At 44.9% G+C, this 26,769-nt stretch overlaps 1 protein-coding gene and 1 long non-coding RNA gene across 5 annotated transcripts in view; one reads left to right on the top strand and one right to left on the bottom strand.

Annotated features, from left to right (window-relative positions):
• Positions 1 to 3,196: 3,196 nt before the first annotated feature.
• The window catches only part of LOC102929919 (trifunctional purine biosynthetic protein adenosine-3), a 47,915-nt gene continuing 24,342 nt past the window's right edge, over positions 3,197 to 26,769 (bottom strand). For 2 of the 3 annotated variants that reach the window (XM_037904888.2, XM_043522878.1), the window contains 12 exons: positions 24,611 to 24,842; positions 24,377 to 24,471; positions 23,317 to 23,426; positions 22,338 to 22,536; positions 21,451 to 21,702; positions 20,940 to 21,092; positions 18,361 to 18,564; positions 17,209 to 17,358; positions 7,741 to 7,874; positions 5,874 to 6,015; positions 4,117 to 4,232; positions 3,197 to 3,442 (listed from right to left, as the gene is read on the bottom strand). In XM_037904888.2, coding sequence (XP_037760816.1) covers positions 3,197 to 3,442; positions 4,117 to 4,232; positions 5,874 to 6,015; positions 7,741 to 7,874; positions 17,209 to 17,358; positions 18,361 to 18,564; positions 20,940 to 21,092; positions 21,451 to 21,702; positions 22,338 to 22,536; positions 23,317 to 23,426; positions 24,377 to 24,471; positions 24,611 to 24,842 — 2,033 coding nt within the window. Of the gene's footprint in view, positions 3,443 to 4,116; positions 4,233 to 5,873; positions 6,016 to 7,740; positions 7,875 to 17,208; positions 17,359 to 18,360; positions 18,565 to 20,939; positions 21,093 to 21,450; positions 21,703 to 22,337; positions 22,537 to 23,316; positions 23,427 to 24,376; positions 24,472 to 24,610; positions 24,843 to 26,769 lie in introns of those variants that run through there. The other variant, XM_043522880.1, reaches the window with a different exon arrangement.
• LOC114020331 lies at positions 9,111 to 11,966 on the top strand. 2 transcript variants are annotated; one of them, XR_003565168.3, is made up of 4 exons: positions 9,111 to 9,400; positions 9,776 to 9,970; positions 10,060 to 10,185; positions 11,023 to 11,966. It is a non-coding gene; the product is annotated as an uncharacterized LOC114020331 (long non-coding RNA). The 2 variants fall into 2 exon arrangements; XR_006284056.1 differs by having other exon boundaries at positions 9,776 to 10,185.

A 26,769-nucleotide genomic window follows, 5' to 3' on the forward strand; every position in this document is an offset into this window, starting at 1 on the left:
GGCAGGAATATCATTAGTTTCTTCTGGGTCTGTTGGCTTCAATAGACCCGGTGGTTGTGTGTTTGGAAGAGGATTGTCTCTAGGCACTATTAGGTACATGAGGAGGGGACTCTCTTTTGATTGAGTGGCCAATAGGAACCTAGATAGTCTTGAAAATGACCAAGGAGGCCAAAGAGGACTGTCCAGTCTTTGTACTGCCCACGGTGGATGGCACCATACTGGGACATCTTTATAATAATGTTCTTGCTCTAATTTGAATCTCTCTACAATGTTGTCTGTATGAAGACCTGAGGTATGGATCTCTCATCGTTGAGTCTCAAGAGGAGGAAACACAAAACTCTTCAGTAAATGGTGGAGCGATCCCCATAGGCGTCGGTGGAAGACCTCAGCACCAGCAACATACGGTGTTGTCCCAAAGGTAGTGCACTCGAAGATGTATCCAATGGTGCTGGTGGACAAGGCAGTCAGAATGCAGGACAGGTGAGTCAGTGTTGACAGTGCAGCACCCATAGACAAAGTAGATTGAACTGCTGCAACCATGGTGGTAAGCGAAGTTGCTGGTGCTGGCAGTGCTGATGAAGCTGAAGGCATTAAGGTTGGCGTCAGCTGATGTAACGAGAAAGTCCGGGGAGAAAGAGACAAAAAGATAGTTGAAGAATGCCTGCAGCATCGACACCACCAATATCAGAGGTGAGTGCTAAGCGGCTAACACTGGTGGTGCCAGACCCAACAGCACTGGCCTCAAAGATCTCTCTGGTAGGCAGGAGGCATTGGTCTTTGACTCTGGCACAAGCAGGGCCATCAATGATGCTGGGGAGTGTTGGTGCTTATGACCAGACCTCAAATTTCAGAGACTTTCTGTGAGAGGAAGAATGAGACTTTGATGGTTTGTCAGTCTCTGAGGATGAGGAGGAGGATTTGGAAAAGTTTGAGGAGGCCACAGAACATGACGAGTAACATTTCTCGCCAGATTTTGGCTTGGAAGCAGAGGCTGCCAATGGGGCACTCCTCACAGACCAACCTTCTGTCCTCTCAGGGTCAGGGTTGCGCTCTGATGAGGGATGCATCGCCTTTAGCAGAAGACTTACTTTAAGGCAGAAATCCCTTTGTTTCTTTGTTCTGGTGGGAAGGAGGTACAAAGAAGTCATTTGTGCCTCACATTTGTTGCCTAAGCAGATAAGGCAACTTTTATGTCTGTCACTAGCCGGGATCATGGCCACGCACATGGCATGTTATTTGAAATCGGGGATCTTTGCCCAGTTAATTGATCTGGTATTTACTAACACTAAATATATATAATACAAGAAGGCCTCTAAAGGGCTGGCTAACAATCTCAGGGGCGACAGGGAGCTCTGACTCCCACCATGAGTGGTAAGAAGGAACCGAGAGGGGTGGCTATCAAGTCCTTTATACCCTCAGCTCAGGGAAGGAGAATAGTGGGGGACATGTGCACTGTCTGCTGGAATGGGTGGCAAAAGTCTGTCTCAAGTACATTGGGCATGCACACACTTAGCGCTAGTCTTCACTACAGGGAGATGACACTGCTGCAATCAATGCAGCAGGGTCAATTTAGTGGGTCCAGTGAAGAGTGTTCTCCAGTCAACCCCAGTACTCCAGCTCCCTAAGAAGATTAAGGTAAGTCAACAGGAGAGCGTCTCCCATGGACGTAGCTGGAGTAGCATAACTTACATCGTTTTACCCCAGCAGTGAAGACAAGCCCTTACAATGGAATGTATGTGCACACAGTCACTCAAAGGAGAAATCATCCTCTTTCTCCTTGCTATCAGAAACCTGGAAAATGTGTATTTCTGGTCCTTCTCACTATCCTTAACAAGATCCAAAAAGATTCTTCAATATATACTGGTAATCTCCTGTGTAAAGTTTTAAAATCTTTGGAAACTGCCCTTCCCACTCAAGAAATTGGATTGTGCTTTGACATACCTTCAAAACATGCTCCTACATGATAAGGAAAGATCAGGGAAAATAGCTTCTCCTTGAGAACTTAAACAAGATAAAGGTTGCTTGATAAAAATGTAATCCATTTTGTAAAACCTTCCCTCAAAGTCAGTTACCCTTGTTACAGCTGGCTTTTGGATCTGCTGCTTGTCAGCTCGCTCCACCTTTAATGAGGGCCTTAGGTAATTTTGCAGAAAACACAATTCAAGGTTTTCCATAAAATTGGGCACTTCCAACTTTTTGGCTGCATTTCTACCTATTTTAGAGCAGGGCCCCAGGAACTGCTAGTACCATTAGCTTGGATCCTAATTCTAGAAACATGACTAATGTCTAAACCTAGTTGTGCTAATTTTTGGCTCTGACATCACAGGCAGATGGAGTGGATCACTGATCAAACTAACACTTCTTTTCTCCTTCTCTGCCATAACAACCAGGCTCACTCCCCATCACATAGAGCTACAGACCCACCAGGGAGAAGACAGACACACACCCAGGAGCCTCCAACTATGGCGATGGAAGGGGAAGAATACTCACAGAGGCACCAACCTCCTTCTACAAAATTAGCACTTTTCCCCTAAGAAGTTGCCTAATTTTTTTCCATCTCCCTCACCTATCAAGTAGGGACCGAATTATGATCTGACTGGATCTGCGTTTGGGGGTAGAATGCTTAGCGGTAGCTTGCCCCAATTCATATAGGGCTGATTTGTGAAGCTCATGGTTTTCTGGAATCAGATTAACAATCAAAAGGACATGCTGACAAAACTGGTATTTAACAGAATTCATCTAGATTTCCCTTATAAACCATTGTTATTTTCACACCTTAAATTCTTTGCTTTATGTATATATATATACATATATATACACACACATACATACATACACACACACCTTTAACAAACAGCTGAACATGCAGGAACCCAACATGTGAGGTGGTAATTTAGATTCCAACACTGATTTAACAAAGGAACTGTAACAAACTTTAGATTGGGGAAGATATATCCCGGTTGTGAATGAAAGATATGAAACTGGTCTGCCTGAAATCAGGACAGAAGAAACAACAGACAGAGAAAAACCAGTGAGCAATGAGTAGAATGTTCATTCATTTGAATGAAGCCTATTGTACTGTTTCAGAGTAGCAGCCGTGTTAGTCTGTATTCGCAAAAAGAAAAGGAGGGCTTGTGGCACCTTGGTTAGTCTCTAAGGTGCCACAAGCCCTCCTTTTCTTATTGTACTGTTGTGGCTACAGCGTAGTACTGGAGGAAATGCAATCTTGCTTTTCATAATGAGTCAAGCTATGGGTTCCTTGTTTCCAGCAGGTTTTACCATCTGCTCCTAGTCGCACCACTCCACTGGCGACCAGCTGCAAGGCAATGGGAAAGGCTCGGCACTCTGCTTCTTTCACCCTTTCCAACAAGGTCTCCTCGGTATCATCTGTGTTCACAGAGACAGGTTCCTGGAGAATTATTGCTCCTGTATTAGCTTCCTCCTAAGTGGGAGATATTTATAAATCTGTTAGGAGAAGATGGCTGACAGCATCCAAAGTAGCAGAAAGGTCTATGTGGAGGATGTGGATGGTGTAGAGGCCTTGAGATTTGACCAAGAAGAGGTCACTAGGACACCTTAGTGAGAACATTTTCAGTAGTGTGAAGATGGCAGAAGGGAGACTGAAGGGATGGAGGAGAAGGATTCAATGCATCAGTTGCAGACCACACATTCAATGAGTGGGGATAAAAGGGAGAAATAGGAGGGGTTAAGTTGCAGGTGCAAAAAGATAGCTGATGGACAGTTTTTCAGGATAGAAAAGACTGGGACAAGCCTTTATTGTGAAGGGAAGAAGGGTGAGGGAGGGAATGAGAACAGGGCAATAGAAATAAGACAATTGAAAGGGATGGATCACTTGGGAAGGGCAACAGTGGGATTATTCACATGCATTGGGTCTTTAATGGACTGGGGCCCATTTTTGCACATTCCTATTCATAAGCTAATATTCCTACAGAAATTTAACTTCCAACTCTTCCTATTTTATTGGTAATTCCAGTATTTCCAGGTCCAAGTTCATTACACTCATGTTATCTGGACAACATTTATGCATTTGTTATTGTGATACAATAATCATTTGCCTAGAGTTAGAATAATTCTTAGAGGCAGGAGAATACTTACAAGCACAAAATGTACTGTACAGCCAGTGACTTTGACTCCTGCTTGTAGCACCTGCTTATAGGCATTTCCCCCTTTGACTGAAGGTAATAGTGATGGACAAATGTTCAAAATTTTTCCTAAAAATCATTTAAAAAAAAATTAAGCTGAAGTTCTTTTAAAATAAAAATCATAGATGATAGTCAAGTAATAAAATATTTGTCGGCAAGAGCTCATAGCACCAGGTGTCATTCAACAATCTGGAATGCTCCAAACAGCAATCAGAACTTACTAAGGGTGCACGAGGGTTAAAATGCAAAAGCATAGATGGTGGGGCTAAGAAGGGCCAGATCTGAGGGAAAAGTTTAGGAAATATTACATTTCCAGGGACAAGGTTAACGAAGTACAGCAGCTGCTGCAAGCCAAGCAAAATGAGGTTTCAGATAAAGGCAAGACAGTCACTTGTCCTTCATGGCCACAGATAGGAGGAAGGGGTCATAAGGTTCCCTCTACCCCCTAAGTTGCATACCCAGCTCACAACTCTGTGCATAAGCGGAGCTGGGAAAGAGAGACCCCGCTCTGCAGGGTTGCTATTGTACCAGTGCAGACAGAGATGGGAAAGTGTGACACAGATCACTCCCTGTGGGGACGGGGGGAGTTGGTTGTCTGAGTAAGGTCTGAATAAAAAGTGAGTAAACTCTCCCTGAGGCCTCAGGAATTGGGCCATTGTTAACAGGACAGAGGGTTCCATGGCTCGAGAGTGTGCATTCCCAGCCCCTGCTGGGCGGAGGCATCTGTGACTGGAAACTTTGCCTCTGTGGGTACGTCTCCACTGCAGTAAGAACCCCATGGAACTAAGTCTCAGAGCCTGGATCAATTGATTCAGGATCGTGGGCCTAAAAATAGCAGTGTAGACTTTCAGGCTCAGGCTGGAGCCCAGACTCCAAAAACCCCCGAGGAGGAGGGTCTCAGAGCCTGGCCTCCAGCCCAAGCCCAAACATCTACAATGCTATTTTTTGCCCCACAGTCTGAGTCAGATGACCTAGGCCAGCCACAGCTGTGCCACAAGTCTTTTGTTGCAGTGTAGATATACCCTGTGGGTCAGATTCTAATAGCCTTATTCACTCTAGGCTCCATCATGGTTTTACCTCAAGCCCAGAGTAAGGGGCAGTGCACTGTTGTGCTGCTCATAGAGCAGCTCAGGAGGGACTTGAGAATTCAGTCTCACTCCCAGTTCCTCTGCTATTCTTGGCAAGGAGTAACTGCCCCAGGTCTATACCCAGCACAGCATGTGCCCCTTTACACAGTGGCACAGCTATGCCACCAGGTGCATTGCAGTGAACAGAACCAATCCTCCACCTGCTCCCCAGTCCTTTTCCCCCACCTGCATGGGGTGGGAGGAGTTTAGTGACTCTAGGGACCCTGCTTTCCTTCCTTTGCTGCTACAATGATGCAGGATACCTCTTTGCCCTCCTGCCACCCCAATACCCAGGGCACAATTTAGCTCTTTGGGTAGTATCTTACCCTTTGCATAGTCCCATTGATTTGAGTGAATGAATTACATGAATGAAAGCATAAAATACTCCCCAGTGATTTAAATACAACTGTATACAGAAGACGGTGCTACTCAATATGACAAAAGGCGTTAGAATCTTCCCCTGTAGTGGTAATGGTGTGCGATACTGGATAGGCCCCAAGGCTCCTGAATGGGCCCCAAGCATTGATATTTTTCATGCCTCTTTTACAGCTATTGCTAACAATTGTTTATTCTGGTTCCTTACCATTCCACTTTCTGATAAAAGCACTGGATAAAATTCTCATAAATCCTGCGAGACAGATCAGTTCAACAGAGAATTCTTCAAGGACTCTGTCAATTGTGCAGTCAAATTCAGAGCGGCTTCCATACAATTTATGGTCAACTACCTAAAATATTAAAACAACCAAATCCAAAACACTAAAAGTAACTCAGTGTGTAAGAATGAGGGTAACTACTTTGAGAACAAAGGAAAATCAAAATAGGCTCATGCCAAAATATACCAGTATTGTAAAATAAGTTATCATAGCCTTGCTAGTGCTCATGTGTACTATCAATCTGTGTTTGCAATTCACAGAATCATAGGAAGCAGAAATGGGAAAGATCTATAGCAGGGATCTGCAACCTTTGGCCCGTGGCCCGCCAGGGGCTGCGGGGCGGGCTGCCGCTTCCCACAGCCCACATTGGCCTGGAGCGGCGAACCGCAGCCAGTGGGAGCTGCGATCAGCTGAACCTGTGGACACGGCAGATAAACAAACCGGCCTGGCCCGCCAGGGGGCTTACCCTGGTGGGTCGCATGCCAAAGGTTGCCAATCTCTGATCTATAGCATCATTGAAGTTCATCTGCCAGCCAGTGCAGCAGTATTCCTTAAAAGGGTGTTTTCTAGTGATTTTTTCATGTGAGAAGATATGATTGACAAAGTTCTTACTCCTATCCTGAATCCAGATGCACATAAAGAATGCATATAAAGTGAATGGATTTACTTTAAAACAATATGGTTTCACCAAAAGCAGCACCATAATTTTTACAGTCATTGACTTGTGCAACAGGGAGTTTATTTTAAAAGACACTGGACTGATCAGACATTGTGTGTAAGATGAGCAAAGTTTTTGTTCTTCCCTACTCCAGACCAAAACCCAGATACCCAAGGGAAGTGTTTCAATTCGATTCAAGACGACTTTCAACAATATAGGTGATGGAGCAGTGTTCCTCTTCCCCAATAAAACCTTTTGAAGGCCCTTAACACACATTTTCAGATACGAGTCTATATACTGCTGGAGAAAATTTAATGAGCCTCCAGTTTAACAGTTTGGGGGAGCTAGCTCAAACTTTCAGATGCATGGGAGAACCACTAAATGCTACTATGTCCTTCATTACTGTCTGACCACAGCCCTATGAACAGAGAATGGTTCAGGATCTTAAATATTATTAAAGAACATGTTTTTGGCTCACTATGTTTTAAGACAGAAGTCTCTAGATGGTATCACTGTTCTCAATGTGTGTAATTATTTTTCTATTGTATGCCTATGGTATGCAATTGAACTCAATGGGACTCCTTGGGCAGTGAGGTTCTACTTAATCTGAATAATAGTAACAGAATCAGACTCACTTTGCTATTGAAAGTAATTGGGGACGGTGTGAGAGATAAGTCTTCTTATGCCGATATTCACTACATGCTCAAGAAGCGGATGGATAAATGCAGCATTGGAAGGGAAAGTGTGCACATGCGGTTCAAAAAAATGACATTTTATTGATTTCTTCTTCCTCTTTGCAGTTAAAGGTGTAAGCTGCATGGGTCTCAGCAAAGGAAGCGCACATCTGAAGTCCCACTGATTTCAATGCACACACTTCAATCCTTTACTGAATTGGGGTCTTAATGCCCATTGACGTTAATGGAAAGATTTCCACGGATTTCAGTGAGCATTGGATCAGGTCCTACATGATTTTGGATTTGATCTTAGTTATCTGATGTCATTGTTTTATACTTGGCTAACAACTTAACATAAAAAAGTTTAAATAAATGTGGGGCAAGAATTATTATAGAAAACTTGTTCCAGATTTGTAAAAGCAGTAGCTGTTTCTCTGGTGATTGAAAGGAAATGGATGTCCTTACCCTGGTGGGAATCCCAGCCCGGGCTGCATTTCTCAATTCTTCCACGTCTCCAGACTTGTTAGAGATGACAAGAGCTATCTGTGCACAGCTTGCTGGTTCTTTTGCATATGTGATAAGTGCTGCAAGGTTTGTACCTCAAATTAAAAGAGAAGAACAAGTAGTCTTATAAACAGGAGGCTGAAGAAGACTTTACTCACTTTGTGCATTAACTAATGTTCTCTGAGATGTGTGCCCCTAGGGGTGCTACACTTCTGGTGTGCATGCGCCTCTTGAGCCCTTGATCAGAGATTTCCATTAGCAGTGGTCCATTTGGCCCACACACATGGCCTATGTCTCCTCGTGCCATACACTGAGGCTATATGGGGTTGCATGGGCAAACCACCCTCAGTTCCTTCTGCACCCGAATGGCCCATATGGAACAGTCTGAAGCAGAGGAGGAAGAGGGCGGGTAGTGGAGCACCAATAGGAGGACACATCTCAAAGAGCCGCAGTTACTGCACAAAGTGAGTAACCTCTTCTTCAAGCAGTCTCCCTATGGGTTCTCCACTTCAGGTGACTTCCAAGCAGTATCTCCAGTGGGAAAAGGGAGCTTTGGCACGAAGTGTAGAACTGAAGATATTACTGTAGTACCAAGTGCCACACCAGCTCTGACGGCATGGATTAAAGCGTAATGTTTCGAAAAAACGTGTGTACTGAAGCCCACGTAGCGGCCCTACATATCTCAGATACTGGCATGTTCTAAAGTAACGCTTCGGATGTTGCTTATGATCTGGTCGAATGTGCTATCACTAAGGCTGTGAGTTTGTCAGAGAGGTCGTGGATGCTGTGACTTTCCGGGACCTCTAGGACTTCTGCAGTGGCCGGTGCAGCTAGCCAGGAGCCGCCTGAACAGCTCAGGCAGCCCCTGGACAAGCTGCATCGGCCACTGCTGGGGCAGTCTCAGGCCACCGCGCTCCTCTCCCGCAGCAGCAGCAGCAAGAGTTTGGGTGTGGGAGGGGGCTCCGGGCTGGGGATTGGGGCACGGGAGAGGGTGAGGGCTCTGGGTGCCGCTTACCTTGGGGGGCTCCCCGGAAGCAGGGACATTGCTCAGCTCCTAGGCGGAGGCACAGCCAGGCAGCTCTGCGCACTGCCTCCACCTGCAGGTGCATCCCCTGCAGCTCCCACTGGCTGTGGTTCCCAGCCAATGGGAGCTGCGGGGCCAGCACTCAGGGCAGAGGCAGCACGCAGAGCCCCCAGGCCACCCTCCCCCCCAAGATTTAGTCAGGGATATATAGTACAAGTCATGGACAGGTCATGGGCCATGAATTTTTGTTTACTGCCCATGACCTGTCCATGACTTTTACTAAAAATACCCGTGACTAAAACATAGCCTTAGCTATCACACTTTGAGGGATGAATGCCTGCATCATAACAAGCAATAATACATCCAGATATTAATCTCAATAATCTAACCAGGGCTCGTGGACCCCTTGGATCTATCTGCGAAGGAGATGAAGAGCCTATGTGACTTTTGAGGTTGCTTGGTCATATCTAAACAGAAAGCCAATGCCCTTCTAACATCTAGTGCATGAAAACAGGACTCCTGCAGAGAACTGTGGCTTTGTAACAGATACTGGTAGATGAAAGGATTGGTTAAAGTGGAATTCCAACAGAACCTTGGGTAAGAATTTAGGATGTGGACGTAAAGACACTTTGTCCTTGAATACCATGGGGGCGGGGGGGACACCTGCCATCAAAGCTCCAATCTCCCCAGTCTCACAGGCTGACCAGATGGCTACTAAAAAGGCCCTCTTCATAGATAAATGGAACAGAGAACAGGTCACCTCAGGTTCAAATGGAGGTCTCAGAAAGGTAAATGAGTATCCAATTGAGTTGCCAGGTCAGGGTGGGGTCTGAGGGCACTGATGCCTCTGTTGTAAAATTTACTGATAGGGCTGGGCAACAGAAAGGAACGTGCACACAGACACCAAGTTGGTCTTTCCACCAATCTAGGGAATTCCTCACATATAGAATAACCGTCACTTGTCTGTCCAAGGTGTGTCTGACTGGAGAATAAGTTATGAGCCAACCCTGGAGGCAGTGGAGATGTTCCCTCCTCGCGTGATCGGTCAGAAAGGTGCAAGCTGCCATATGCCCCAGAAGCTGAAGACAAGTTCCTTATTGTGGTTCAAAGGCTCCCCTGAATTGCCCACACCAGACCTGACACCTTTACAAATCTGTCTAAGGGAAGGTAGGCCGTAGCTGTCAACGAGTCCAATGATGCCCCTATAAACTACCATCTGTACAGGAATTAATGTGGAATTTTTTTTTAACATTCAGCTAACGACCGAATTCCTGGAACAGAGCAAGGGCTGCCTGGGTGGAAGATAGCACCGCTTTGTAGGAGCAACCCTTGACTAACCAGTCATTGAAGTACAGGAAAACTAGGGTCACTTCTTGTCAGAGGTAAGAAGCCAATATCTTCAAAACCTTTGAGAACGCTCTTGGAGTCAAGGAAAGGCCAACGGGAAGTATTTGGTATTGGAAGTGATCTTGGCCTATAGTTAAGCATAGGTATTTCCTGTGCGATGCATGTATTGTGTGGAAATAGGCATCTTGTAGATCAAGGGTTGAAAACCAATCCCCTTTCTGCAGTGAAGAAATGATAGCTGCCAGAGTCACCATCCGAAACTTTTGAGACTTTACAAACTTGTTTAGAAGTCTTAGATCCAAGATCAGTTTCCACCCTCCGTTCTCCTTTGGCACAAGGAAATCCTTGGAGTAAAACCCTTTGCCCTTGTGATGGGGGGAGGGGGGACGGGGAGCGGCTTGCTCCATTGCTCCTAATGAAAAAAGAGAGTTCACTTCTTGTCTCAATAAAAGCTCATGATAGCGGTTCCTGAAGAGGGATAGAGAAGGGGAGTGGAAGAGAGGGAGCGATGTAAAATTGATGGTATAGCCTAACGTTATGACCTCTACAACCCACTTGTCTATATTGATCGGCCGCCAAGCATCTTGGAAATTCAGAAAGGCCACCTCAAAAGCGGGCCGGGGGGGAGTGGGCAAACAGACACAGCTGTAAAACCAGAGGTGGACAATTCCAGCCCTCAACCAACCGGTCAACACTGCTGCTCTGAAGATGACTAGGGGGCTGTGGAGGGTGGGTAGGCGGCCCTCTTTCTCTGAAAGATATGTGTCTTTTCCTGAGGGGGACAGGGTATGGTGATCTATGCAATCTGGAGACCTGAGTAGGATGTGATCTCCGGGCAGCCTGTGACCTACTAAACCTTCTCTTATTTGTAGGTGTGTAGTAGCCTTAGAGTTCTTCAGTGTGTGTAAGAACTCATCCATGGTCTCCGAGAAAAGCTTATGGCTGTCGAAGGGAAAGTCCTCAACAATGTTCTGTACTTCTCTTGGAAACCTCAAGATTTGGAGCCATGATGCCATGTGCATCACTACCACTGTGGAGATGGACTTGGCAGCCATGTCTGCAGAATCCAAGGATGCTTGAAGACCAGTAATTGGCACCTTCAAATAGTGGACTGGAAATGCTCCCTACGTTCTTGTGGGAGATGGTCAATATAGGCTGTAAATCTATGGTAGTTTGTAAAATTATATTTGGCCATGACCACCTGATAGTTCGCAATCATGAACCACAGTATTACTGATGAGTAGGACTTCCATCCAAAGAGATCCAGTCTCTTTTGGTCTTTGTCATATGGGGGTAGAATTGGAGAAGTGTTGCCTACCCTGCATCCACATTCATTTACCGCACCCGCCACCAAAGAGCTAGGAGGAGTGGGGAGAACAAAAAAAAAAAAAACAAAAAACCACCAGAATCCCGGGGAGCATGTGGGGGTGGGGAAGGGACATACTACTCCTTATCCATCCACTCACACATTAGCAGAGTGGTGGCAGGTGTTTGGCACACAGTCTTAGGTGGACCCTCATTAATGGGTAATGCCACTCTGGAGGATGTTGCTGATTGCAGGATATCCAACCGTTTGTGCTGAGAGTCCTTGACCTCTGAGTGCAATTTGAAGAGTGTCAGCTACTCTCTTTATGAGGTCTTCAAATTACTGAAACTTGTCAGCCATGGAAGGTGGCAGAGGCATAACCTCCTCATCTGAAGATGAGGTTGTGATGTTATTGACATGAACTGGGACCGTATAGATCATCGTTGCAACCAAAGTCCTGTAGTGGCACCAAATCTTGTATAAAGGGAGGGTCAAATAAGGTGTCTGAGACAAGGTTATGGTTTGCTGGTTATGATTATGCTATCTGTATGCATGTATCATTTTTGTATTTAAAGATATGAGTATTGGCTCTATACTGTATGTATTTCAAAATTGTGCTATGCTTCTGGGTGACACCCCAGACAAGTTGGTGTCAGCTCTGCCTAGCCTGCTTGATGTCCCATTAAGGACCATCAGCTATACAACTGACCACTGAGAGAAGGCAGATACACCTTGTGACTCAGCAAGGCATGCAGGGACATGCCTATGGACAGAACTCTGAGGTTTTTCCATGCCATGTGATGGACAGCTTGTCTTCGGGACAAAGAAAGCAGAGACCACGTGGCAAGAGACTATAAAAAGCTGCTGCAGCTCCTCCATCTTGTCTTCAATCCTGCTTCTTATCTCTGGAAGGACTTTGCTACACTGAAGCTCTAAACAAAGGACTGATGACCCATCCCAGCTGTGGATGTACTCCAGAAACTTGATTTGAACCTGCAGTTTATTCCATCACTACAAGCCCGAACCAAGAACGTTGCTACAAGCCCGAACCAAGAACTTTGTCATTACTGTATGTAATTGATTCTATTTAACCAATTCTAGCTCTCATCTATATCTTTTTTCCTCTTATGAATAAACCTTTAGATTTTAGATTCTAAAGGATTGGCAACAGCATGATTTGTGGGTAAGATCTAATTTGTATATTGACCTGGATCTGGGGCTTGGTCCTTTGGGATCAAGAGAACCTTTTTTCTTTTACTGGGCTATTGGTTTTCATAACCATTTGTCCCGATAACGAGTGGCACTGGTGGTGATACTGGGAAACTGCAGTGTCTAAGGGAATTGCTCGTGTGACTTGTGGTTAGCCAGTGGGGTAAAACCGAAGTCCTCTCTGTCTGGCTGGTTTGGTTTGCCTTAGAGGCGGAAAAACCCAAGCCTTGGGCTGTAACTGTCCTGTGCTTTAAGCAATTTGTCTTGCATTGGCACTCTCAGTTGGGTCCCGCCAGAACCAGCATCACTGAAATAGGTGTTTCAGGAATGGCCTCCCCCTGGCCTTCTGCTCCTTCAATGTCTCCTCCTAGGGGTTGCGGGCTAGTAGGGGAGGAGAGGAATGTACAGTTGTGGCCTCTTATGAGGTGGTACTGGTGGTCCAGTGAGTTGCCACCAATATGCAGCCCAGGGGTCCCAGTATGGCCATTGGGGGTCCCATATGGGAGTGGGGTGGCATGCAGGGTTGGTTCCACCACCCTTTATGACAAGTGCAAACATCCTTGTGGCTGTCAAAGAATGGGTTCCTGAAAGGATATGTTGGAGAACCCTGAACAGAAATAGAAGAGACGAACCAGAAGTCTCCTTCATCCTCAGTATCATCCAGTGGAAGAGCACCCGCAGAAAAGGCTGAAGAGTCCTGCGGTACTGGAGGATGGTGGTCTGGAGATCAGGGTCTTGGTACACAGAGATTCTCAGTACCTATGAGTGAAGCCTCCAGTTCATCCATTACAAGCAAGTAGAAGATCAGTGCTGATGCAGTAGCTGAAGACATGGTAGCCAAAGCCAAGGGTGGTATTGATGGTGATTATACTGACGTATGCACAGATGATGTCTGGTGTAGTTGCTGGTTCAGTACTGAAGTGTCAAATGGGTAGGTACCAACAGCCAGACAGTGCCAATCTGAAGCGCTTACACTTGCCCTTCTTGTCTCTACTGGTGGGTACAGAGACCCTGTTGGAGCAGTATCTCTTCTTCAAGCTCCAAATCCTTCCAGCCCAGCCAGAACTGGAGGAGAGGTCCTTCAACTCAATGGTGCCGAGTCAAGAGGTTGAGGCTTCTGAGACTGTAGATCTTGGTGGGTACCTGGGCTTTTTTGGAGCTGGGTTCTTAAGATGAGCCTCCATGCCCCTCTTTTTAGAAGTCTTCCCTGAAGCCTCCAATGTCTTCCCCTTATTAAGGGAAAGCTGTGCTGTGGTTGAAGGACACTGGATCTGTCCAGAGACAGATGTACAGGGCAGGGGGTGTCTCCTGACTTGACTCAGAAGCTGGCCAAAGGGAGTGTTCCATCCTCAACAGTCTCAGTTCATTCTCCCTGCTCTTCCTTGCCCTGGACTTGAGGGCCAGGCAGATGTTGAACTTCTGGGAGAGGTGGGACTCCCCCAAGCAATGGATACACTTCGAGTGGCTGTCTCTAACAGGTGTAGCCTCTTAGCAGGAGAGACAGTATTTGAAGTGTGGCAAGCCAGGTATGCCCTGCCAGGAAAAATAAGTCTCTCTGAGGGGGGAGAGAGGAGCAAAACACACCTCTCACCACTTATCTCTACCCAACTAACTATAACAATTATTAAGGACTAACTGATAGTAACAAAACTATAGATAAGTACAATAAAAGACAGCTGAAGCACGCTCAAGGCTGACAAGCTAAGGATCTATCTCAGGCCAGGGTGGTTGAGAAGTAATCGAGCGCATCCCAAAATAGCCTCGTTGTCTAGCATGAGGAGGCATAGGGTGCATGCATGGGCTAAACGCACACTGCCCACACTTAATCTCTGATCAAAGGTTTGAGAGGCACATGCACACCTGAAGCACCCAGAGGGACACGACTCAAAAAAGAATATCTGTTACAAAGAGATAGGAACTATGAACACAAATCCTAACAACTTAAGACAAATTGTGTCTTTGGGGTCCACAAAATAAACTATGTTCAACATTTCCAAGGGCTGCCATTATTAAGCTCACAACATTTGTGTAGGCACATCCATTTCCACACAGAACAAGCCACATTCATACATGCTGACAGTGCCTGGTTCAGGTAAGTGTCCTATTTGGATGCATCAGTTCCTTTTTGTGCATGTAAATGTCCGCTTATATATAGCTGTTTGCACGTGTAAGTTTTACAGGTGCAGTAAATGATGCCTACTAAAAAAATACGGCCACTTATCTATATTATCTATGTATTTTAATGCACCAGCATTGTCTTGGCTCCACATACATCACCACTTCATACATACATTACTGGAGTTCCCAGAAGCCCCTACGAGATCAAGGCGTTGTGGTGTGGTAAGTACTGTTCAGCATCTAAAGCATTATTTCTGTCTGAAAGGATTATACTCTCCACTTCAGACACATGAACATGAAACAATCCAATAAATCTTTATATTAAAAGAGGTAAACTCTGTGTAAACTAATCACAGTCACAGTCACTGCTGTATCTCATGCACATACTATTTTTAGAAACAGTTCTTAAGAATTGTTTGCTTACGGTCAGGCCTTAAGGGATAAACACACCCCTTCCACACACCAACTCAAGGAACCAGGTGTGGCTCAGGGAGTTTAATGGTGGGGCAGAGAGGAAGGAATCCACCGCGCCCTAGGTCTCTCTCTGGCTGCGTGTGTGTCCCACCATCCCCTCGTGCCTTGGAAGCAGTGTTGCAGGGGACTTTGCCTCTTGCACCCCCTGCCACCCATATATGGCTAGTTCCTTAGCCTCTCTCTGCCCCCATCTTCTCTCAACTCCCCCTCTGGGTGTTGTATGACTTGGCCCTTCAGTCAAGTCACATAAGAGTCTAAACTCTTTCCAGGGTAGCACAAACTAATCCAAATGAGTCTTCAAAAAAATTGCACTTCTGCCCCTATCAGGCTTTACTGTAGTTCCCTTACTGGCCCTACCACAGGGCTTCTCCTGCAGAAGTTTAACTTGCTCCTGGAGCATTCTTCCTCCATTGTATCCAACCTATTTGAAGCCCTGGGATAGGGGGTGCGGTTTTTTTATTTGTTTGTTTTCTTGCCAGAAAGGCCTGTCTCCTCAGCAGTCTCGCCCCAACTAACCTCCCTCAGTCTACTTACAAGGCTCCTCCTCCTCTGGTCAGGAGGCAATTAGTTACCCACAAGTTCAGAGCAGGACTATTGGGTTCTTTCTCTTGCCTCACAGGTAATGAGGGTTAAGTCCCTCCACAGACTGCTTTCAGGACCCCATACCAGCAACAGCCCCATACACTACTGCATGCCCCCTCTATGTATCCACTCTTGCTCCATTCCCCGGTACTGGGATACAGCAAGACATGCCACTGAGCTGGGCTCCAGTATGCAATGGGTGCAGACTCCCCAAATCTTGCCCCTTTCCACACAACAAAACTATAATGGTTCAGCTATGTCTGACCCTGACAGACATGGACAAGAGCAGGATTTGCCCTGGGTCGATCTACTTTTCAAGTGGAGACCAGCCCTGAGAGTGACAGTAGGGGGACCAGCCAGTGCCAGGTGTGGTGGTGGTGGTTTCTGTCCACTGAGAATCAGACAGAGCACCACATCAGTTCACCAAACAACCATTAGATAATAATTTGTGGTGACTACTGACATGGGTTTTATTTGATTTGGCAAGGTAGCAACAATGTGTTACTAGCATCCTCTCATATGTTTCATCAAAGTGTTTGGATGCATGAAAATACTATCTGCTTTAACAAGCACTCGAATGGAAAAGGACTAAAGAATTTGTTGATTAGCAGTGTGCAACAAGGTCAGTTGCCTCCCACATGCCCCCTTGTGGTCAAGGGTGGCTCTGTGTCCCCTGCCTCAGTTTCCCCTCCGATACTCAATAACTCAAAAAAAAGAGACTTTCACAAGTCCAATAACAGCCCATCCTGGGATCTGGTTTTAACAAAAAGTTCCAAACAAACACAAAAAAGTCTTTCACTGAGCCTTAAGCTGGGCACAGCCCCTCCTCCCTGAGGTACTGTCTCTTCCTTTGTTCTTGGAGACAATGGAGGAGACAAGCCCTGGCCTGCCTTTTTGGCCTTCTCCCAAAACGGAAAACAAATCTTCCAGCTGGGTCTTTTTACCCAGCCCCAAGTTCCTTCCTCAGGGATCACTGCAGGGGACTTCTCTTCTTGTAGCTTCACTCTGCAGTCCCCCATTGGCTGTCCACAGGTCTCTGTTTTTCTACCCTCCCAGAGGGCTGCTTTAGTCTCATGACTGGCTGTCATGTGACTAATTCATTCTCTCAGTGTGGGATGGCAAGTCAACTGTGTCACAGGTGGGCTAAGACTTATCTCCTGATAGAAGGGCCACCCATCCTGTGACATACAAGTAATGTTTTTCATTGGCTAGTACAGAACATCTTTCTGACCTTTGGTCAAATTCAGCCCTGGTTTAAGAAAGTACAACTGCAGTAAAGTAAATGGAGATGCAAATGCTTACAGTGGGGCTGAATTTGGCCTTTCATGTGTTAGGATGTCATCGTGTGCGATGAAAAATGCAAACTCACCTGTTCCAGAGATGAGAACAGCTACTTTCACTTTGCTTTTTTTGGGCTCGACATGCAGGTGACTGTCCACATCAGCAGTACTCTGCAGAAACTGGAATCTCTTTAACTGCAAGGCTTTAAGGAGATTCTTGACTTTGACATGAGAAGATCCTTCAAAGAAAAATATCAAAATACCTTTCCATTTAGAATCATCTAAGCAAACCTATCAGTGATAATTTATGCTAACATCAACACTTATTCAATATTTGAAATATAGAAGTGAATAACTTAAATAATCCCATTGAGTTCATGTGGAAAGTTACTCACATGTAACAGTTTGCAAGACTGGGACCTTAAATAGTAAAGATGTATTAACAGATCTCTTCCATCCCATATCAAACCTTTATCTTACCCTCCCTTCCTCCCAACCTCGTACTGCCCTACAGGGGATGCTAAAAGTGATCTCAACTGAACCAAAACTTCCTCATGTCTCCCTTACTAAAGCTGCAGCTTGCGGCTCATAAAGGGCCTGGTGAAAGTCTCACTGCGTGCACACCCAAGTGGACGGAGTTACTTAATGGAGATTCACCTAACTGGGGATGATCTAACTACCAGTTGGCAGACATACAAGCATGTAACAGTAGCCATCTTCTACCCTCAAAGTTTGCACAAAATAACTATTGCTATCATCATATGGGAGTTCTGTTGTCAAAATGTTGGTAAAATATGACCCAAAGAAATAATTCTTTTATTGCAGCCATAACATTAGGAGTGCCTATATGCCTGTAGACACTGTAGGGAGATTTGCCTAAGTTTCAAGCAATTTTACAGGTATTTCTGTCCACTGACTTAGTAAGGTTCATCTCTAGTAACAAATTACTTCTCACTTGATCTATACTGAAGAATGAAGGACCCAGTTCTACAGGGTGCTGAGTGGAGGAGAAGTGCACGTGAAAGCATGTTGTCTCCTAATAAGTGCTCAGAACCTCACAGGATTAGATCCTTAATGATCTACTTTGTGTCAGTATACAGCTTAAATAGGGTATCTCTAAGGGCCTGGTCCAAACCCCATTTAAATCAATTAATGGCTTTTCATTATTTCAGTGGACTTTGGATCAGGCCCTAATGAATGGAATTCCATTTTTCTTATTTCAAGTTAAGAGGTCCAGTAACCTGTGTGGCTTGGGACTACATTTCCAATCAGCCAGGCTTCCTCATGCCTCTGTACATCCTTCAGAACTTGCTGAGCCATCTCCTTGTCTGCCATCAAGACAGCACCGATCCCGCAATTAAACGTTCGGGCCATCTCCTCTTCTGAAAGGTTCCCCTCTGTTTGGAGCCAGGAGAAGATTTCAGGTATCCGCCAACTATAAGCATCTGAAAATGATTGAAATGTTTATAGATTGGCAAAAGTGTTGGATATAAACCATTGTATAATCGATAATATCGTCTACATTTTAAAACCATTGGGCAGCTATCTTCCTGTGCAACACACATTAAAGCTTATGGGAAGTGCATTGCACAGCCTATTGAAAACATACTGCTGTAGATGAACAGTGATAGAGCAAAGTGACATTTGTCCCAAATCAGTCAGAAACGTCAAGCCCCAGGCCATTTACATCCACCGTGGAAAATGCAGAGGTTGCCTTGTGCTGTGCAGGTGGCTCAAAGTGACTGAATTCAGAAAGTAGAGGAGTTTGCTACTGACCAGTGGTTCCCAAACTTTTTAATAAGCAACCCACCACTGCACTCTTTTTTTTTTTTTTCTTTGTGACACACCATTACATTTATGCAACCTCCACCCTGGTACCAAAATCCTAATACTGGCTCTGTGTGGACAGGAGGTGGGGAAAAGGGGGTTAGAGGGCGAGCCCATCCCACACTGACATGGTGCCTCCTGTCTCACAGGGCTAGGCCAGGGAGGGATGCAGCGTCACTCGGGTTTGGGGAGAGACAACCAGGCCAAACCTGAGTGGTGCTGTGACCCTGTGCTGGGTCTCATTGCTTGGGGTGGGGAGCTGGGCTAGCCCTGCAGGACAGAAGCCACCGCTACAGTGACAGCATGGGGCAGGGCCATTTTCCAACCTCCCAGGTCTCCCCTCTACATCAAGCCGGAACAAGTGTATATTTACCTAGGGCCTCACGACTCATCTAAACCTTCTCTCAGGACCTACCATTTGGGAAACACTTCCATACACTTTATGATAGGTAATTGTGTGCAGTGAAGGGTGAATTGGAGCACTGCCATTGAGCCAGCAGGCAGCATACTTTGTAAAGTTTATCAGCACCCTACTGATTTTCCCAAGGTTCATCAGGAGCAGCGTAATGTTGGCCATAGCCCGCGGTGCCCCTCATGTTCCTATTTGGACACTTAATAACCTTTAAAACTTGACTGTAAAGTTCAGAAGCTTGGTCCCATGTACCATATTGCAAATAGAGAGAAACCCAACAGACCTAATTTTAATTATCTCCGACTGTTTGCTCTCAAGCTGAGATCTGGCAAAAATTTTAGACAGAATATTCTAACTGTGATGAATACCTTTTTTTAGTGTCTTAATTTACAAACTTGTCTAATTAGCTCCAGCTTTGCTAGACCGTTTCTCTATTGACAAGCCTCCCTTGCAAATTTATCTCCACAGGAAGAGAACTAGAGAGACTTTTCTTTTTTTAAATGAAAGTTTCTCTCCTGTAGTCAATTGGTGGCCTATTTTAAGCTGACAGAGCCAACACGCCCTTCTAACATAACTATATAAAATTCGAATTTTATCATCTAATCTTAGATCCTGGGCATAACTAAATGAAAATAGTAAACTCAGTTTTCATTTCTTTCCTTTCTATTTTCATTCTACTGAAGGACAGAGAATGTTAGAAGACTTTGTGGACTCTGCTGAACACCTATATTTTTAATATCTTGTAATTTATAGGTGCTTTGTCCAATTTACTTAAAATCTGAGAGAAATTTTTCTCTCAGCTACAGACATTATGTGCTAATTTTCTGTCTGACATTCAGTTCTGTGGACTTTTGGCTGGTGGCCAAGATCAGACTTGTAATGGAAACTGAGAAGCTACTGCCTTTCCAGAACACTGAATTAGATATATATAGACAGTAGCCCAAAGTGTACAATTTCACTCCCTTACCAAGCTCTTAACTTTCAATCTGAGTACGCAGTTTGAGAAGCAGAAGCTATCTTAATGAATTCTTAGCCCCTCCCAGAAACAAGATATTCCTTAACTTGTTAAAACTATAAAACAAACATTTTAAGCAAGATGTTTATAGACCGTGCCCCTGCTTTGTGCCCACTAAGCCACCCAGAGGTCCAAGTACCTATAAATCAGGTACTTCACCTCTAAGGATATGTCTACATTGCAAAAGAACACCCACAGCAGCAAGTCTTAGAGCCTGGGTCCACAGACTCAAGCTCACGCTATGGCACTAAAAATAACACTGTAGCTGTTCCTGCTTGGGCAGGAGTCTGGGCTCCAATGCCCAGCATGGTGGGCAAGTCTCAGAGCCCAGGCTGCAGCCCAAGTAGAAATGTCTACACTGCTACTTTTAGCACCGTAGCATGAGGCCAAGTCTGTAGCCTCAGGCTCTGAGATTCGCTCCGAGATTCACAGCTGGGATTCCCGCCCCCTCCCCCTCTGCTTGTGGAATATACCCTAAGTCTCCTTAAGACCAGGTTTAAAAAAAAAAAATCAGATCTATATTAGATGTCATTTACCTATAACAGAAAAGGTTTTTTTACACTTACCCAAAAATACACTAAATGATTCAGGTAGGATTCTGGGGATGCTTTCCAGTAACCCCCCACCAGCGATAGGGGCAAAGGCCTTCACGTGCCCTGAACGAAGGACGGGCAACAGAGCCTTGCTGTAGATTTTGGTCGGAGTTAGTAATAGTTCTCCTGTGATCATAAAAGTTTACAAAATCATTAGAGATAAAAATCAGTGCAGAAGCACTTTTATCAGGCAATACAAGAAGTTATGCTTTTATCAGCATTCCTCTTGCTATCTCTGGGACACAGAACCTACCAAGAGTAGCGTGGGAAGACTGCAAGAAGTGTCACCACACTGTGGGGAAATGGATGAAACATCTCAGAAACCAAGGAACTGGACCATGGGCCTAAAACTGGGCTGGTGGCAACCATAACTAGGAAATTCAATCTTGAGGTCTAAAAACCCTGCCAGTGTCTATTTAAGAAAATAACTGAACTGGATTCACTTCCAGGAAGGTTCACCTTTAAAAAGCAGATATTATTATACCTAACGGCTGGTCACCACATCCACCAGGTACTGGAGATGAGTAGTGCAGGGAAGACATTAAGAGAATCTTCCTTACAAGGCTAAAGCCATGGCTGTGAATCCCAGAAGAAGCTAGTCCAATGACGACATCCCCCTCAGCAACTCTCTCCAGCTGCAGGAACATTTGGCCTCGTTCCACTGCACCAACTGCAAAGCCAGCGAGGTCGTACTCTCGAGGTGAATATATGCCAGGCAATTCAGCAGTCTCTCTTCCTAGGGGAACGTAGAAAGAAGGCAGCACTAACTGTAAACACATCCGCATTTCATTTCTAATGTGGAATCAATGACAATTTTCAAATTTCAGAGTAGCAGCTGTGTTAGTCTGTATTCGCAAAAAGAAAAGGAGTACTTGTGGCACCTTAGAGACTAACCAATTTATTTGAGCATAAGCTTTTGTGAGCTACAGCTCACTTCATCGGATGCAAGTTTTCAAATTGGGGACGTATTCAGTGTTGCTACAAAGACAGGCACAGCTTAAACTGCACGTTTCAAAACAAATCCAGAAAAGTGTTTCTTACTTCAAAGGACCACCGAAAAGCTAGTTAAGCTCAGAGTTACAAAAATGAGAAGTGGGAAGGGAAAAGTATTACCTGAGCACGGATTTCTGGGACAAAATCAAAATGGCACCTCTGTGATTGGGGAAGGGAAGTTCCCCATACTGGATATTTCTATTTGGAGAGGGACTGGACATTTTTTTAGTGCATTAAAAATCCAGCACCTCAAATTCTGCTCCCATTTACACCAGAGTAAGTGAGGGAGGAGAATCAGGCTCAGTGTCTGCGTACTAATGGCAGTAATAATTTTATATCAGAACCTTCAAATCCCATACAGGAAGTGAGTGCTCGTACCCAAGAGAGCGCATCCTGCCTTCTTACAAGCTTCAGCTGTTCCCGCTATAACTGCTTGAGCCACTTCAGTGTCAAGTTTCCCACAGGCAAAATAGCTGAGGAAGAAGAGGGGCTCTGCTCCCTGAGCCAGGATGTCATTGACACACATGGCAACCAAGTCCTGGCCAAGGGTGTCATGTTTCTTACACATCTGTGCAATCTGTAACAAGACAGTGAGAGAACCAATCTATAGCTGTGATAGGAAGCAAACAGCAGCTCTGACATGGTTGACACGTCAGAGGAAAGAAAAGCGGACAATCTTCTTATCACCTCCGCTGTCCACTATAGAAATCAGAAATGGGAAAGTCCTGTCAGATCATCTAGTTCACCTCCTGGCTCTCTGCCTGTGCAGAATTTGTCCCTTCAATATAATTTTTTAAAATTATGTGCCGAGTCCAATATTAGATTGTCCTAAAGTGATGGGGCATCCATCAGTTTCTTCATGATAACTACAGTATGTGCTTATCAATATCTATATAAAATTAATCCATCAAACTTGGTTTTGCGTTCTGTATTACTTAGTTCATTGTTTTCATTTAACAACATAGCAAAACTCGAAGAGCATCATTAAATAACTTTCTTTTGCTTTATTAGGTGTAAAGGGGATGAGACTTCCTCCAGGGCTTAAGTTGTGGGGCTGTAAATTTGGTCTGTAGACATTTGGGCTTAGGCTGGAGCCAAAGCTCTTGGACACAGCAAGGGGGGAGGGTCCCAGAGCCCGGGCTACAGCCTGAGCCCAAACATCTACACAGCAATTTTTAGCCCCACAGCCTGAGCCCAGATCAGTTGATCTGGGCCAGCTGCAGGTCTTTTATTCCAATGTAGACATACCTCCAGTGTCTTTACAATGCTCAGAGTTGTAAGCTATATAATATATTGTGCTGTTTTTAAAATTCTCAGCAAACAACATGAGCTCTGGTATGGGCATGCCAGTGGTTACCTGCAGTTTAGTTCCAATGCCTTTAGTTCGAGATACCAAGATAGGATCATCATAACCAGTTGCTTTCAAGTCAAAGAGATCAGTAGAGCCTCCCAGATCTGCATGGCTGCCTGCCAAGTACAAAAAATGCCCAGGACAACTTTTAGGTAATTCTAAGGACAAGAAACAACAACAAGCGTTCATAGTGAAAATCATTACAGCTTGGACAACTTATTACTGGTCTCACCGACTAAACTAGAAACATGTACAATCATATGAAGTACAGATCCTGAAATCACATATTTCACGTTGTCATAACTAATATTTACGGCCTATTATTTTGTAAATTAGAGTGTATCTACAGCAAAAATCACTCGTGACCAGTATTTACCAACTGATCCCTTGTTACCTGATAATCTTTCTTATTTCACTTTAAAAACTAATTATGTAACAGAAAGCCTTCCTCAGACCACATGACTGTTACTAACAAAAGGCACAGTGTGAACAGCAGACCTCAAAATTCAGTGTTCATTAGCAAGATCACAGATATCTGTTTGCATATCATACACTGTTAAAACAATATATGAAGCTGGTACAAGAATTACTGTTAACAGTTGACTAGTGGTAATTACAGCATTACATCAGTGGACACTGACATAATATTCTACTAAAATGCTAGTTGCAAGGTTTGTTATACTACAGTAATCTAGTGTAGTGGTTCCCAAACTTTATTGGTTTCCATACTATCTTAAAAAATTGATGATCCAACAATTCACTTCATAGCAAGCTCTCATTCCACAAGTTCCCCTTGTCTAGTGTGTCAAGGTTAAGCCAGGGATGTAACTGAAAGAGAATGTCATTCCCCTTGTTTAACAAACAAGAAAGACAGAAGAAAATGATAATTCTCTTTGGTAAAGATGATCTAAATCCCTGGTTCAATCACATACAAGTGATATTGCCTCATTAGCGATACCAGTGCCAGGTGTTTCGCCTGAGTGGAAAGGTCAGTCTGCTCATTTCTTAGGAGAAATTCAGGTTTCATTCAAAATAGAGGAAGTTTGCAGAACTGTTCTAACCTTACCTGATCTACTACCAGTTACAGTTGGTGGTTCAGACTGATTAACCAAAGCACTGCTGGTTAGAGTGTATACACTTACATCACCATGTACCAGGCCTCTGAAAAAGAGAAAAGGGGGCGCATTTGTGGTTATAGTGACATTTTCTGCACCACTGTTGCTCATCACAGAATCAGAACAATATGAATGGCTGTGGGCTAGGCAAGCATCTATTTCTGCTAGTGCCCTTGCTTACATACACAGACCGCTGGAGGAAAGCTATAGCCCGATAACCAATGTCCTTTCTGAAAATGGCACCCTTGAACCATATGGCTGCTACTCCTTTGTTGGCTTCTTCCAGTGCTGACATCAGATCCTCCTTGATAGCCGTTACCGTAAGGACTCTGCCACCATCAGTCACCACTTTATCACCCTGCATGGCCGTGCCTGCATGGAACACCTCCACCCCTAGCTCTCTCGCTTGTCGAAGTCCTACAAAAATGAAAGCAAAATTAGATCTCATTATTTTAAATAAAATATAATGCTGGTGACAGCGCTGGCAGCTGAAATTCTTTTTCTGCCTCATTGCACAAGTACAGGACAGGCAGTGGCCGTACACGCTTCCTTACACTTCCTCACCAATGTGTGTATCCGGAAAAGATTACTTCCAGGGTGAGAGAGTAGCTCACTTCACATGCCCATTCTATCCTAAATCTTCCTGCTGAGTCTGCCCTCAAGAGCAGCAGTTCATAGAATAAGAGAGATGCATTAGGACATTTAAAACTCACCCACCTGCCATGGCAAGATGTTTTCAACACCATGTTTTTGAAGAACTTGTCCAGTCTAATTTTAAATGATGCTAGAGACAAGGCTTCCCTTGAGATACTATTCCACATGCCAGAAGAACTCGCTATTTGGAATATTTTCTTGATATTCATCCTGTATTTTAATTTTCATCCTATTACATCTAGTTATACTGCTTAGACCACCCTGAACCACTCCTCGCCCTCCACAGAATCTGCACCCTTCAAATACTTGTAGATGGTTGTCTCCTCACCCCTAGTCATTGTTTAAGCAAGTTAAAAACCTTTAGTTCTTTCAATACATACTAGAAAATAAGGGGGTTTTTTTGGGTGGGGGGAGAGGATTTGGGGGGTTTACTGTTGAGATTATTTTTGAGGGAGAAATTTGCTACTATCATCATTAGGCAGAAAAATCCAACATAGCAACTCCCTGTGATGAAGCGGGACTGTTCTTTAGGTTCTTCCTCTGAATAGTGTGGGGGTGCCTCAGTTTCCCCATGCAGTTCTTAAGTATCTAGGTGGTGGGGTAAAGGTGTATGATCGTTGCAGAGCCCTAGAGGGCACGTGTGTGCAGGGATCTGGACACAGAGAATGGCCGACACCCTGTTTCCTGGCAACTGATAGCCAGGGCCCTTCCCCCCCCCCCCTCCCCCCGCAAGGTGAGAGCTAAAGGGTTGGAGAACAAAGGAATCAGGTGACCTCCTGGTCCGGGAAAGGGACAAAGCCCAGAGGAGGGGGGGCTGGAGAGAGGTTCAGTTTGCAGCTGGCTGGAGACTAGGAGTGAAGTGCAGACGTGGTTGTCTGGCTCACTGCCCCCCAAAATGGACCCGGCTGAGGGGTCCTGTTCTCTGCACCTACAAGCTCTGTTTTAGACCATGTTCCTGTTGTCTAATAAACCTTCTGTTTTACTGGCTGGCTGAGAGTCATGTCTGACTGCGAAGTTGGGGTGCAGGACCCTCTGGCTTTCCCAGGAGCCTGCCTGGGTGGACTTGCTGTGGGAAGTGCACGGAGGGGCAGAGGATGCTGAATGCTCTGAGGTCAGACCCAGGAAGGTGTGAGCTGTGTGTCCTGAAGACAGTCTGCTCACCGAAAGGAGACTTCCCCAGAGTCTTGACTGGCTTCATAGGGAGCAGTTCCAGAGCATCACCCGGGGACTCCGTGACACTCCCAATTTCACAATAGGCAAGGAAGTGTTTTTACCAGCAAAAGAAACCCTTTCTACTTGCTGCAATTATAATGTGTCACATTGCTATAGAGGCTGCACTGCAGTGAAGGTCAGAGCTGAACGACAGTTGGCTGTGCTTCATGACTGGTTTCAAATTAACTCCTGTGCCTAACGTTTTAAGAGAACAGTTTATTCTGGCATATGTTTTTCACATTCTACATACAGTGCAAGCAACAGAAAAACACATATTTTAGTTGTGATATGCAAAGATTCTCATTTCCTTCTGTCCTGAAGAGTTCAGATGTTGCAGGGGGTTAAATGTATGCACACTAAGCAATGGCTTATGAATAAAGTGTCAAACTTAACCAGGGATTTCTTTGCATGTACTGTTTTTTGTCATTACTCATGTGTAGATTTAGGGTTATTGTAACTGAAATATACACTTCTTCAG

The sequence above is a fragment of the Chelonia mydas genome, chromosome 1 (genome assembly GCF_015237465.2).
Source record: "Chelonia mydas isolate rCheMyd1 chromosome 1, rCheMyd1.pri.v2, whole genome shotgun sequence".
NCBI lineage: Eukaryota > Metazoa > Chordata > Testudines > Cheloniidae > Chelonia > Chelonia mydas.